The sequence below is a fragment of the Trematomus bernacchii genome, unplaced genomic scaffold (assembly GCF_902827165.1).
Source record: "Trematomus bernacchii unplaced genomic scaffold, fTreBer1.1, whole genome shotgun sequence".
NCBI lineage: Eukaryota > Metazoa > Chordata > Actinopteri > Perciformes > Nototheniidae > Trematomus > Trematomus bernacchii.
In genome coordinates this window covers 5,940,414-5,954,153 of record NW_022987821.1, presented here as the reverse complement: position 1 = coordinate 5,954,153, position 13,740 = coordinate 5,940,414, and the positions used below count along the sequence as shown (strand labels likewise).

General features: G+C 46.4%; 1 protein-coding gene across 1 annotated transcript; it reads left to right on the top strand.

Moving 5' to 3' along the window:
- Positions 1-175: 175 nt before the first annotated feature.
- Positions 176-11,967, top strand: zc3h13 (zinc finger CCCH-type containing 13). Its single transcript, XM_034151247.1, is given in 21 exon segments — positions 176-323; positions 1,144-1,323; positions 2,616-2,719; positions 2,889-3,003; positions 3,249-3,360; positions 3,486-3,646; positions 3,773-3,921; positions 4,037-4,237; positions 4,325-4,492; positions 4,920-5,263; positions 5,361-5,888; positions 6,319-6,573; positions 6,653-7,157; positions 7,250-7,446; positions 8,069-8,343; positions 8,345-9,278; positions 9,525-10,184; positions 10,268-10,411; positions 10,521-10,721; positions 10,854-11,017; positions 11,102-11,967. Coding segments are annotated over 20 exon segments (5,583 nt in total). The 5' UTR covers positions 176-323; positions 1,144-1,152; the 3' UTR covers positions 11,297-11,967.
- Positions 11,968-13,740: the final 1,773 nt, after the last annotated feature.

Genomic DNA, 13,740 nt, shown 5'->3' with positions numbered 1-13,740 from the left:
GCGCTATAATTAGTAACAATGGGACTATTAATAAGCCACGATGAACAAGGGTTTACAAATATATATTTTAGGAAGAAACATGTATAATGACAACAAGCCAAGTGCAGTACGAGAAGCCCCTACACAATAAAAGCCCAAAGGAGACATTAACACAGCGCTCAAACACACCACCGAAGAAGAAAGGCGCATATGATGCACACCCTTCGCCAATATGAAGCCACTCAGGGCAGTTTCTGCCTTTAAAGAATAAGCCTTGTTATTTCTACAAGTGCTGAATCCACTACCTGTAATAAAGTAGATGCGACGCCGAATTATTATCTTGGGTAAGACATGTTTTCCTTTATCTGCACAGAATCTAGCATTCACGCTCCTGAAAGAGAAGGCCCTGCGCTAACATAAAGCATGAAGTCATTAGCTCTTTGGCTAACTAACTTTAGCATTTGTTTTTGTTGCCTTGTTTGTTTCTGAATGAACCATGCAAAACAAAACAGATTGTAATTACCCTGCAACACGTAAGAATCTTACATACAACACGTGTATGAATATTAAACACCTAAATAATAACATGCAGTTAGCCAGGAACTTTAGCAACATTAAGCTAAGCCTGCAAGACTGTCAAAGAAGGAGCCGCTGCACAAACTCAGGCAAATCATGTGCATGTTTTGCATGGGTGGCTACATATTTATAGATAACAGTCTTTCAAGAAGGTTGCTTTATTACAGACGCTTTATTTATCTATTTGTTTCCCCCTCACCAAAAATAATACAAATAACATAATTTAAACATAAATACAAAATATTTTTGTCAAATTATGAATACATTATCTAATATCTAATATAGTTTCTGGATTTATCACGCTCTAGGTTGCTTAAAATCAGTAATGTTAGCACTGCTCTCAGAATGAATGAAAACAGGCACTGAAATGTAGTCACACAACAATTACAATTAATCTATTAAACTGTAGTAGTAAGTAAATATTAAATTCAGGATATTGTCTTAAAATGGCTCTAAAACACACTGTGATCACGTTTGCTTGCATTTTGTCAAGAAACAAATATGTGTGTTGCATCACAGATGTTTCAAGTTACTTATTTGCTACGAATAGATGCAGATAATTACTTACTAACATTGTCCTTTTTCCAGTCCTGCAGAATGTCCAAGATCAGGCGGAAGGTAACAGTGGAGAATTCAAAAACCATATCTGATAGCAGCAGCACCCCCGCCACCAGCAGCAGCAGCAGCAGCAGCAACCCCGCCGCCCCCTCCCGCCGGCCCAGTGTGTTTGAGAGACTTGGCCCCAGCACTGGGAGTAATGCTGCTGATGTAAGTTCACCCCATCGTGAGAGTCAGTTATCATGTCTTTTGTTTAGGGACTCCTTAAGTGGGAGCACCTTCTTTAGTAGGATAATGTTGAAGAAATATCACTCGTCACCGGCTTGAGTTTCAATCTCAGGATCCATGTATTTATGATCCTCTCAAGAATGGAAGTAGTCATCACATACAGAGTATTTGGTACAACTAGTTCCTGAACAGTGTCCTTCACATGCTACTACTAATATTACTACTACTACAACTACTTATACTACTACTACTAGGGCTGTGCAATTAATCGTATTTTAATCGCAATTACAATTTTGGCATGCCACAATTACGAAAACAACATAATCGAATAAAACAATTATTTTGCTTTGCTAGGTTGTGACAGTGCACTGCAACATATTTGATCTAATTTATTTTGGTCTAATTTATTTGTATTTATATATGATTAGTAGCTTTTGGAAGTGCGCTCCAAAATATTTGTTGATCTTGTTTATTGGTATTTATTATTTTGATATTATTTATTTAAAGTTTTTCAGTTGAATTATACGTTCAGGGTAATCAACAGTTATAAGATACTGTTCAAATTATTATTTGTATTTGTTTTAAAGTTCAATAAATGGATGTTTTCAAAGTCAATGAATAATCGTATTTAATAATCGTGATATCAATTATTGACCAAAATAATCGTGATTATGATTTTTGCCATAATCGCACAGCCCTAACTACTACCACTACTACTACTAATGCAACTACTACTACTGTTAGAAAAATATCACTGGTCACCGGCTTGAGCTTCAATCTCAGGATCCATGTATTTGTGATCCTCTCCAGAATGGAAGTCACATACAGAGCATCAACTAGTTCCTGAGCAGTGTCCTTCACATGCTGATATCCAAGAGAGGGAGTTACACAGTCACAAGATGGAGGAATAGAAAGCAGTATTCAATGTTTACTTCAGATTAGCTCCACGTCAGAAATGATCATGCTTGTCATATGTCTATCTCCATAGAGGCTGAATCATCATGTTAATCACATAGCTATCATATGCCTCAAACAGTCCTGATGCTCTTCTAGGTAATCATACATCCTGTCATGTACACAGCTACAGTTGGGATACCTTTGTTATCATGTTACTCTCATATTGGAAGAGAACATTCAGTATTTTCCCAACAGATAATAAAACATGTTGTGTTTTCTATCCAGAACTCGACATCCTCCTACTGTTTCTACTGTGATGTTTTATTTTAGTGGATGTTGCAGTATCTCATGGGGCTCATGTATATGTTTTCTTTCAGAGTCACTGTAGAAATTGGCTGAAGACCGGTAATTGCATTTACGGCAACACTTGTCGCTACACACATGGAACTCAGCCACGAGGCAAAGGATTTAGCTTTAGTCGGTAAGACGGCTTGTTTTATTCATTTTGGCAATCAGGATTTTATGTAATAGTTAAGGTATATGGATTTCCTGTTCCTTTTTAATCACGTTTTTTTTGTGTGGCTTCTCCAAATTAAGATCACAAGGGTCATAATATTGACACGGTGTGTATTTATGTCTTTATGGAGCAGGTCAGCCGAGAGACCCACAGGTGATCTGCGGGAGAGGATGAAGAATAAAAGACAGGATGTTGACCCAGAAAACTTGAAGCGAGACCTAGACGAGCCCACATCCCCCCCAGCGAGAGTGAGTTTCCCTCAGTCTAGTTTTTAAAGAAAACATGTAATGGTGATAATACATCAATGCTTTATTTTAAAACAAAAACAGTCTCTGACCCACTGACCCCAAATCTGAAGCTGTTCTATAGTCTGAATTGGAATGTGATTTATTTTTGAAACCTGAATTGCAACCCCTATATAGCCTATGGAGAACACAAAAACAGGAAGTGATGTGTGTGTCATCCTCACATCTGTGTTTGTATCCATGTACAGCAGAGAGACTCCTCCAGAGGCAGACACAGGGAAAAGGAGGATATCAAAATCACAAAAGAGCGCACCCCAGCAAGTGAAGAAGAGCCCACAGAGTGGGAAACCAATCGTGAAGGTTAGCTTGCTTTATTCAAGTGACCTGATGATTTGTCCCTTTTTCTTTTCTTCTGATTTGAACTAAGTATGGACTTCAGCATGTCAGATTCTATCATTTCAACTTTTTTTTTTATCCACTTTAAGACTCAGATATCGGTGACTACGACTACGAGTTATCCCTAGAGATGAAGCGTCAGAAGATCCAACGTGAGCTGATGAAGTTGGAGAACTTGGACAAGAGGGATGAGATTGTCATCAAGAAGGAGGAGACCCCCGCCAAAACAAGAGCCACCGCCATGCCGAAGGTATGTCACATCACTGATTTTCAGGCAACAGTTCTCTACCTTCATGAAAGCTCACAGTCCTCTCTGAAAGTCCTTTGGGAGCATCTCTGATTTTAATTTCACCTGAACTGTTTTCCTTATCCTCAGGCTTCTCCAGAGCCGTTAAGCAATAAGGATTCACCTTCACCCAGGAAGGCAAGTGGATCCCCAAAACACAAAAGTGGAACCAAAGGCTCAGGCTCTGGGAAGAAAGAGAAGAAGGCACTGGTGTCCTCGCCTGTTTCAGAAACTACCAGGTAGCAGTCTAGAGCCACGATGTCAACATATGTGGAATGTTTTGGCCATTTAAAATGCAAGTACCTGATATCATTATTATATCTGAGGAAGTAATGATAGATGTCTTCCATCCAGGCCTTCGAAAGGGAGCCACAGTAAGAAGAAAGGGCCCCGTACCCCCAGTCCTCCTCCCCCAGTGCCTCTGGACCTTCCCGTGGTTGGGAAGAAACACAAAGGCAAGCACAAGAACAAGGAGAAGTCAGAGGAGAAGCAGAAGGAGGCAAAAGATCAGGGGCGAGATGCAGAAAAACACAAGGAGAAGAAGGAGAAACGCAGGTGTGGTGTAATTCAGATGACTCTTTTTTAGTAGTGCGGTCATTCATACAAGAAATCCCTGTTTGAACATTCATGTGTTGCCTTTAGGGACCGATCGGACAGTTCCCACAAGGCCAAGCGGTCAGTGACGTCAGAGGAGCGATCTGGCAGCGTGTCGTCCCCCTCGAGGTGCACCTCCCCCCCAGCCAGGAAGAAATCCAGCTCTCCTAAAGCATCGGCCCATAAAACCCCCGTGCTGGCCTCCCCTCCTCGCAGGTTAGCACGTGCTGGGTTTATTCTGGTCAAAAATATTTGTATAAAATGTTCATAGCCAGGGTTGCGTATGGAATTGAATATCAGATCTTTTTCAAGTTTCATGCCAGACATTATGTTGTAAGGTTCAAGGCTTTTATTGTCATGTGTGCATAGCTACAGTGTAGTGATGACAATGAAATGATTAGGTCTCAGGCTCCTCCAACAGTGCAACACAATACAACAGATAATAGTGCAAGTCAATAAAATAAAATAGAATATAATAGAAATTGTGCTGAATAGTCTATATATAAGTAATTAGAATGTTGATATATATATAAGTTTCAAACAGATGAATGTGTAGCAACCACTGTATATGATTAGGCGGGCTTTATTCGTTATTATTCAATTCAATAATGTTTTATTTGAACCATCCTTTTTGTCCCCACAGGTCTCCCTCTCCTCCACGGCACCAGCGCACCCCCACTCCCCCCCGACAGCACTCCCCCTCCTCCCACTCTGGTTCCTCCGCCCAGCGACACTCTCCGTCTCCTCGTCGCCGCCGCTCCTCCTCCCCGACCTATCATCGCAGCGCAGCAGCTCCGGCTTCTGCCTCCTCCCCTCAGAGCTCCCGGCGTTCCCGATCCCCCCTCGCCTCCCACGACGCCTCCTCTCCCCCCCGCCGCTCCGACAGATCCAGCCCCAGCCAGCGGCACTCGAGAGGCCGAGAGAGGAGCCGGGGGGAACGAGAGAGGAGCCCCCCCGCCCAGGAGCGCAGACCTGAGCGCAGAGACGGTAACTCCATTTTGTGGAGACGGCAACTATTTAGATAATGACTTGATCAAATGATCATCTCCTTCATCACTTGTTGTTTTTTCTCTGTCATTAACAGAAAGCCGCAGCAAGCGTGAGAAGGAAGGCCTCCGCGACGACCGGGACTTTGACTCCGAGCAGGTCTCGTCACGGGACGCCCGGGAAGACCGAGAGACGAGAGAGGCTCGTGAGAGAAGGGAGACTCGCGACAGAGGAAGGGAAACAACCCGAGACTCTCGTGACAACCGAGACAATACCAGAGACGCTAAGGACCCCAGAGAGAGCAGGACGGAGACCCGCCCCAGCCGAGAGTCTCCAGAGCGCCGGGAACGGGAACGAGAGAGGGACCGCGAGAAGGAGAAGGAGAAGGAGAAAGAGAAAGAGAAGGAGAAAGAGAAGGAGAAGGAGAGAGAGCGGGAAAAGGAAAAGGAAAGGGAAAGGAGTGAGGCCCACAGGAAGGAGGAGCCGGCTCAGGATGACAGGAGCTATGGGAGAGGGCATGGACGGGAGGAGGGAGGGAGAGCGGAGGCGAGGACGGAGAACAGGCCGGACAGAGCGGAGAGGAACGGGCGAGGGAGAGGACGTGGGACTGAGACATCTGAGAAAGGTAAGCACTGGATGGAAAAGTATTCAGATCTTGTTAAAGTAGTAGGGAGGCGTGTGGCGCAGTGGGTTAATGCGCTGATCTTTGAATCAGAGGATAGCAAGTTCGAGTCCCACTGCAGTCAGCATGTCGTTGTGTCCCTGAGACACTTCACCCCAAATTGCTCCTGTGGGGATTGCCCACAGTATTGAGTATGTAAGTCACTTTGGATAAAAGCGTCTAACATGTAATGTAATGTAGTAATGCTCACATGTCAAAGTCCTGTAATCAAAAAGTATTGGCATCAAAATACAAATAGTCATTATGCAGATTGGCCCATTTCAGAATAATATATATATCTTATGTTTATGTCGAGATACTCGCATGTAGCTTTCCCCAGGTAGAGGCTTGTATTCCCCTTTTTTTTTTAAAGTGATATTTGATGTCCTTTCAGGCTCAAACAGAAACTCCCGAGGATCCCAACTGGAAAGCAGCCATGACAACTGGGACTCCCGGAGCAGCGCGGTGAGGGAACGGAGCGCCGAGAGAAGCACGGACCGCAGCGCTACAGAAAGGAGCTCGGAGAGGGGTTCGGACAGAGATCGATACGAAGGCGAGCGCAGAGGAGAGCCGGCCCGCGACCCCTCGTTCGACCGGAGGGGAGGACACGGAGAGAGGGAGCGCAGAGACATCCGGGAGAGAGCCGGAGGTCAGGGTGCACTTTGTTTTTATTTGTTTTATTATGTATAAAAAAAAAATGTCTAAGCTTTTACTTTCTGTTTTTCCAGATCAAAGAGCAGCCTCCCCAAACCGACACCAGGGGAGAGCCGAAGAGCCCGAGAGGGAGGAGAGGAGGGAGGAGCGTCGGACTGATCGACCAGAAGACCGGCGAGACGACAGGACTCGCGACCGGGACAGAGAGAGAGAGAGAGAAAGGGAGAGGGAACGGGAGAGAGAGAGGGAGAAGGAGAAGGAGCGAGAGCGAGACCGCGAGAGGGAAAAGGAGCGAGAGAAGGAGGCGGAGAGGGAGAGGGCCCGGGAGAGAGAGAGGGAACGGGAACGGGAGAAGGAGAGAGAACGAGAGAGGGAACGGGAGCGCGAGGAGAGGGAGAAAGAGAGGGAGGACCGGGAGAGGGAGAGGAGGGACAGGGAGAGAGATAGGGAGCAGCGGGAGAGGGAGAGGCAGCGGGAATGGGAGGAGCGAGAGAGAGGGAGAGAGGAAAGACGGGACAGGAGGGATGACCCCAGGGACGAGCGACCTGTTCGAGACACCCGGGACGACAGGAAGGCCAGGCATGTATCCAAATAACAAATAGTTTCTATCCACTACTAGTGTTCGTTTTGGCCCTTTTCCTAATAATCCTACCCTTTTGTATTCCCCATAGTCGTAAGAGGCCCAGAGTGGAGAGCAGCCCGAGCCCCCGTGCCTCGCCGAAGCGCACAGCTCGTGACCTCAGTCCTGCAGAGAGCGACGGCTACAACAGTGCGGAAGAGAAGAGTGAGCGCCCAATTGGCCGGGGGCAGGCCAAGCTCCACCCTCCGCCCCTCCTCCCGAACCCAGTGTGTCCGCATCCATCTGACAGTAGGGACACACTTTCTGTTTATTGTGGAAGGCATCTAAAACACAGGGTTCTTACGGTCATTAAAAACCTGGAAAAGTCATGGAAATTCAAAATGCAAATTCCAGGCCCTGGAAAAGTTATGGAAAACAATATTTTTCCCAAAGTTTTGGAAAAGTCATGGAAATGTAACTAAAGTTGCATCAAATATAATTTATATTTTAGCTAATCGCCGAAATAGTAATACTATAATGATAATAAACACTGTATCGTATAGTAATGAAATGTAAAATGGCATTTAACTGGCGAGGTGTTTTGCTGGTGAGAGATTTTAGTAGAAGCTAGTAAGCCTACTATTTGATTTAGATAGGCACAACATGTTTCATATGCAGACCTTATTTTCCTGTTCCATGTTAAAATAAACCATTTTCAGTGGTACCGCTGAGAAAGAGTACTTTTTTTGGTCATGGAAAATTAGCTAAAGGTCATGGTCCTTGAAAATCATTGAAAACCTGAAAACATTGCACTGTTAATCATTTTATAGCTAATACCACACATTAGTTACTTCCAACGCTCACCCAGAGTCGAGGCTGTTGATTGCTGTAGGTCTGAAAAGATACTGATGTGGTTTTGTTTAATTTCCAGGTGCAGAGAAGAATCGTCTGCCGAGCCAGGTGGTGCGGCCCCAGGATCCTTTGCTGCGCACTCCACCGGTGGCTGCTGCTGTATCTGAGGAGAAACCGAGTCACTGGAAGGAGGAGGAGCGCAGAGGGGCCGGGGAGAAAAGGGAAACTCGCAGCAGCCGCCACGAGGAACTAGAGCCTCGCGTGGAACGGAGCAGAGGCGACAGACGAGGAGATCCCCTCGCTGACCCCCCGTCTGACTCTCGAAGCAGAGGCAGAGACCTGCGAGAGCCCACTCCTCCCCCCCCCTCCCCCTCCCCCTCCTCCTCCGCCTCCTCAAGCCCTAGTCAGCGTCGACACTGTCCACGAGGAGGGCAAAAAGAAGACCAAGTCGCAAAGAAAGGGATTGAAGAAGGGTCGCAAAGAAGATGACATCGCTAGTGGCAACATCGTGGCTGCTGCAGGAGATCGATTCAACCCCGAGCCCCCGGCCGGCGTCTTGGCAGAAGTTCCTCCACCCGTACACTCGCCCAGGAAAGGGGCCAAGAAGAAGGCGCTCGAGCGAAAGAGGAAACGCTCGCGAGAAGGAGAATCTGATGTGTCTGAGGAAGATTCATCGGCCCCTCAGCCTCACAATAAGAAGAAGAGAGGTCCCCGGACACCCCCGCCTTCAATGAGGCCTGATATTCGTGCTGCTGCAGGAAACAAAGAGCCGTCTCCTCTGTCCAAAATGGACAATTTCAGTGATTGGTCAGATGAGGAGGTAACAGACCGAGGAGTCCCCCTGGAGACAAAAGCTCCACCGGCTCCTGTTGAGCCTCTCAAGAAAGCTGCAGGTCCCAGAGGGGTCAGGGAGCGGGGCAACCCTCCTCCCATCGCTCCTCTATTGCCCCAAGACCAGACTCCCACCCTGCTGCCGACTCCGCAGCCCCTCATGTCCCAGACCCTGCTCCGCAAACTCCCCCCGGAGCAGACGCGCAGCAGCAGCATGGGGAGCAACCAGAGCCGCACCTCGTCCAGACGCCTGAGATCCCCCTCCAACGAGCCGGCCAATCGAGAAGACCCGCAAGGTCCAAGAGCTCGTCGGGGCCGGCTGCAGGGCGCCAACTCTCGGGACAGAGAGCGTGAAAGAGAGAGAGAGAGGCCGGTGGTGAACGAGCCTCCGGGGGTCGAGAGGAAGTCTCGTATCGACCAGCTGAGGAGAGGAGAGCCCAGCCGCAGCACCTCCTCAGGTACATTAGTCAGAGGAAGAAACTGAGTAGAAATAAAGTAAATAAATAAAAATACAATGAGCATAATGTGGTAAATGCAGGAGTCTATAAACATGTGAAAATAATGAGATACTGTACAGTGGAATAAAACACTGTTTATGTAGTAATAAATAAATGGTGAGATTCACATGAAACTTTATAGACTTTTCTTCCAGGATCATGCTTGTAGACTAAACACCAAACTGACTTGTCTCTGTTGTCTCACAGACCGGCAGGACTCCCACAGCCACAGCTCCAGACGCAGCTCTCCAGACTCCGAGCGGCCGGCCAGGTCCAGGTCCCGCGCCGGCTCCTACGACAGCCGGGAGCGCGAAAGGGACCGCGAGCCGTTTGAGCGGGAGCGAGACAGGAAGGATCTGCGGCCGCAGCAGCAGCCGCCGCCGCAGCAGCAGCAGCAGCAGCAGCCCCTGCTCCTCCAGCAGCCGTTGCAGCAGCAGCCCAGAGACTGGGAGCCCGAGCTGAGAGACTGGCCCGGCAGGGGACGGGAGCCCCTACTGATGAGACCCGGCCGGGAACCCCTCCTGAGGGAGCGGGACATCAGGGACCGGGATCGCTTACTCCCTGAAGGACTCATTCAGCAGCATGAGCGAGAGAGGGATCGGGACAGAGGAGATCGAGAGAGGGAGAGGATGATGATGGACCTGCCGCCGCATGGGGACCCCCGGGCGCCGGGACGAGGGGATCTTAGAGGAGATCTTAGAGGAGATATGAGGGGGGACCTGCGGGGGGACATGATCAGACCGGAGAGGAGCGAGTATGAGACTCTGCTGCCGAAAGAAGCCTTCAACCCTCCAGAGACGGAGAAACCCAACAGCCACCATCTGATCGGAGAGCAGCGTGAGCCGGAGAAGACGGACAGCATCGATGGCAAGGAGATGAACAACATTTGATGATATTTTCTTCCCAAATTCTAACATTGTTTTAAATGAATGTTTTTGTGCTGTGTTCAGAAGACGATGATGGGAAAGAAGACGATGGCCAGTCAGTTGCATCTGTGGGCGAGGAGTATGAACCCATCAGTGATGATGAGCTAGATGAGATCCTTGCTGACAGCCAGAAAAAAGAAGATCAGCAGGACGAGGAGAAAATTACAGGTACCAGGAAATACATATCGAATTGAAACCTTTCTGAGACATCCGAGGTTTATATTGTAAATGTGTTTTAAAATATAATGTACAGTTACTGAGTCCCGATGTGTTCCAGGTCCTCTGGATGTCATTGATGTGGACTGGTCCAGCCTGATGCCCAAGCAGAAGGCAGAGCCCCGGGCAGCAGGGGCCGCGCTGCTCCGGTTCACCCCAGGGGCCGTGCTCCTTCGGGCGGGCATCTCGAAGAGACTTGCAGGGCCTGAGCTCCTGGAGCAGGTCAGGGAGGTGTGCAGAGCTGAGCTGGACGACCCTAAAGGTGAGAAATCGTCAACATTAATCCTTGTTCTTTCTGCTTTTCTTATTTTCCCTTCATTTTAAAATGGTAACACATTAAACTACTAATTTTGATCACCATGCGTCTAATGCTTTGTCATGTTTGTCCTGCCAGATGCCGACAAGCTGTTTGAGCATGACCTGGGGGCTTTAAACATGGCGGCCCTGAACAGGCGGGTGGAGAGGGCCGGATTACTGAGGAACCTCGGGCCCTGCTGCAAGGCCCTGTGCGCCCGCAGAGACTTCGCCATCCGCCGCCAGCTGTTAAAAAATGACAAGGTAGATGTCATCCAATAACTGCAACTCCTTTGGGTTGATTTCTGCTGTATTGAGATGTTTTCAAATCGACTGCTTGTTCTTCAGGGTCTTACGAAGCAGTACCCCACTACACCAGTGGTAGACACCGAGCTGCTGCAGATGAGCATGCGTCTCTTCAGAAGGACCATGGCGGGCGTGGCCCCCGAGAAGCCTGACGGGGGGTCGGCCCCTGCAGCCGAGGGCCCTCCAGCTGAGGGTGGTAAGCTCATCACACCTAAGACTGAGGTGTGTGTGTCCTGAGAGGGAATGTTTTTAATTAGTCAACACACATTGAAGTGAAAACCTTCCTTGAACTCGATCCCTTTTTATTTCATACATAGTCATGAGAGGAAAACTGCAAAATTGTGAATCTTACTCAGTTTTACATGTTTTGGATGTTCAGCAAGTGCTTTGCCATAGACCACTGGACATTATAGCCTATGGAAGTGTGTAATGAACCATGTATGAGAAGCATGGCACACTCCTGAGTTGACTTCATGTTTTTTTGTGCATTCCAGTATTAGAGTAGCGTTTTAATCGTCGGTGTCGCCTGCCTAACAAAGTTCAAATGATTTGTTTTCGTATATTGTGCATTGGTTTCAACGACTGTGCATTAAAATGGTTAGATGTTGATTTTTGTTACGGGTCTTTTGCTTTGTATGAAATGACTGCCTTAAAAATAATGTGACACATGATGTTCTTACTATTTTTGTTTACATTATATTACGAAAATCTAAAGCATTTGCTGCAGAGGGGTTACTGACCACCAACACTGAAACATCCTGCAGGGACTTGAATGAACATTCCCACAAATAAGCACTGCCAAACTATTCCGTCACTGAATGTCATTTGTTACAACTGTCTTCAAAAACATTATTCATGTATTTGCTTTGAATGGTTTGGCAATGTCTACCTGAACTGAACTGAAGCGAGAGTACGTGCCCTCCAACACTGCCATGTGGAAATCACCAGCACACACCATCAAAGTGTTCCATGTATGAAAAGACAATAGACTTCTTAGATTTAAAAAGAGGATAATTAATTAGAACTCTGTGTCCCGGTTCTGTCTCCTATTGGTCGATCATCCAGAGGCAGAATTAAAAGACTTGTACAGGTGGATTAACTGAATCTCTGGGGGCATTTGAAGAGAGCAGGTTGTGCATGCTTTGAATGTTTGGACAATAATTCAACGGACATACCAGCCTCATCTTAAGACTGTGCTTTTCTGTGTCTACTTGCTTGATGTAGGACAACAGTGAAGTCTATGGCCAGTTTTGAATCACATCTGCATTTGTCAGGCATGTCTGTACCAAAAATGGCCGCTAGATGGAGCAGTCTATACATTAATGGAGTTCAAGAGCTCAAATACATTACATTTAAAGGTGGGGTAGGTAATTTTGAAGAAACCACTTCCTTACAGAGCCCCTCCTCCAACACACACGAACGCACACATGACCAATGAGGGCACGAGATAAGTTTGTGCACAGATGGAAGGCAGGTAGGCCATCGGCTAAAATGATTGGTCGCACTTTTTACAGCATTACGGCTTCCACAGATGACATTTTTTTTAATGGATTTTTTGTCAAAGCACTTCAGATATTCATTGCTATCGGGATGTTAAGAGCATTCCATGGAATATAACAAAAAGTGTATCTCGAGCCGGTTTCTCAAACTTACCTACCCCACCTTTAACGTAGCCCACTTATAAGTGTACTAAAGCATGTAGATATCAAGCAGGTACATTCACTTCAAAAAGGTCAATAGACTTTAATCTCTTATGATCCAGAACATTTACCACAATTCAAACGGAGTTTAGTGGAATAAATAAGTCATTTTTTTATATCTGCCAGTAAAATCTTTGTCTGAATCTCATTTATTGCCAATAAGAAGCAACATAATCATAACGTCCCTGTAAAAGATCTCGAAAAGCAATAATGTTATACATCACATTGTAAATTCTGCATAAACTCGACATATATATATATTTTTTTTTATCTTATCTGGATTATAGTCAGAACTTTGCATAGATCAGAGGTCAAGGCTCATGTGTGTTTTGATCTAGCCCCTGGCACACACACACACACTTGCAGATCCTCCGCCCACTCTCATCCATAAATACGTTTCCACTGGAAAATCGCACAGCAAATAAATCACCATGGTTACAGTAATATAATAATTGCTGTACTCGAAGAAGCCTCTGACTGATGATGCTTGCAAGGCCACTTAGAAATCGATAATTACAGGGGAAATATGGCGTGTGCGATTCATTTAGCAGAAGAATGGATGTTTGATCCACTGAGCAGAGAGAGAGTGTGTGTGTGTGTGTGTGTGTGTGTGTGCTCCTATAATCACTGAGTGCTTATCTGTAATGGTTTCATGTCACTGATATCTGCAACAAGCTGCTTTCCCAAGAAATGTAAAAAGATATGACCTATAATGTTTGAAACGTTAGGGACCTTATGATTTACAACGTACCTAATTTTGCGGCCCCTTTAAGTAGAAGGGCCCTGAGTTCAAATCAGTTTTTAGGCTCTTCATTATTTCAGTATTGAATGTGATTACAAAAGGCAACAACTAATAAAGAGAGTGAAGTGAACACAAATGAGCCCTGATGGCAGTTCCACTTCAAGTGAGAACTGTTGAAGTTAAATGAAACTTTGCAAAGGCAATTTAAGTTTTCAGTCCTGGTTGATTTAAATCAAACA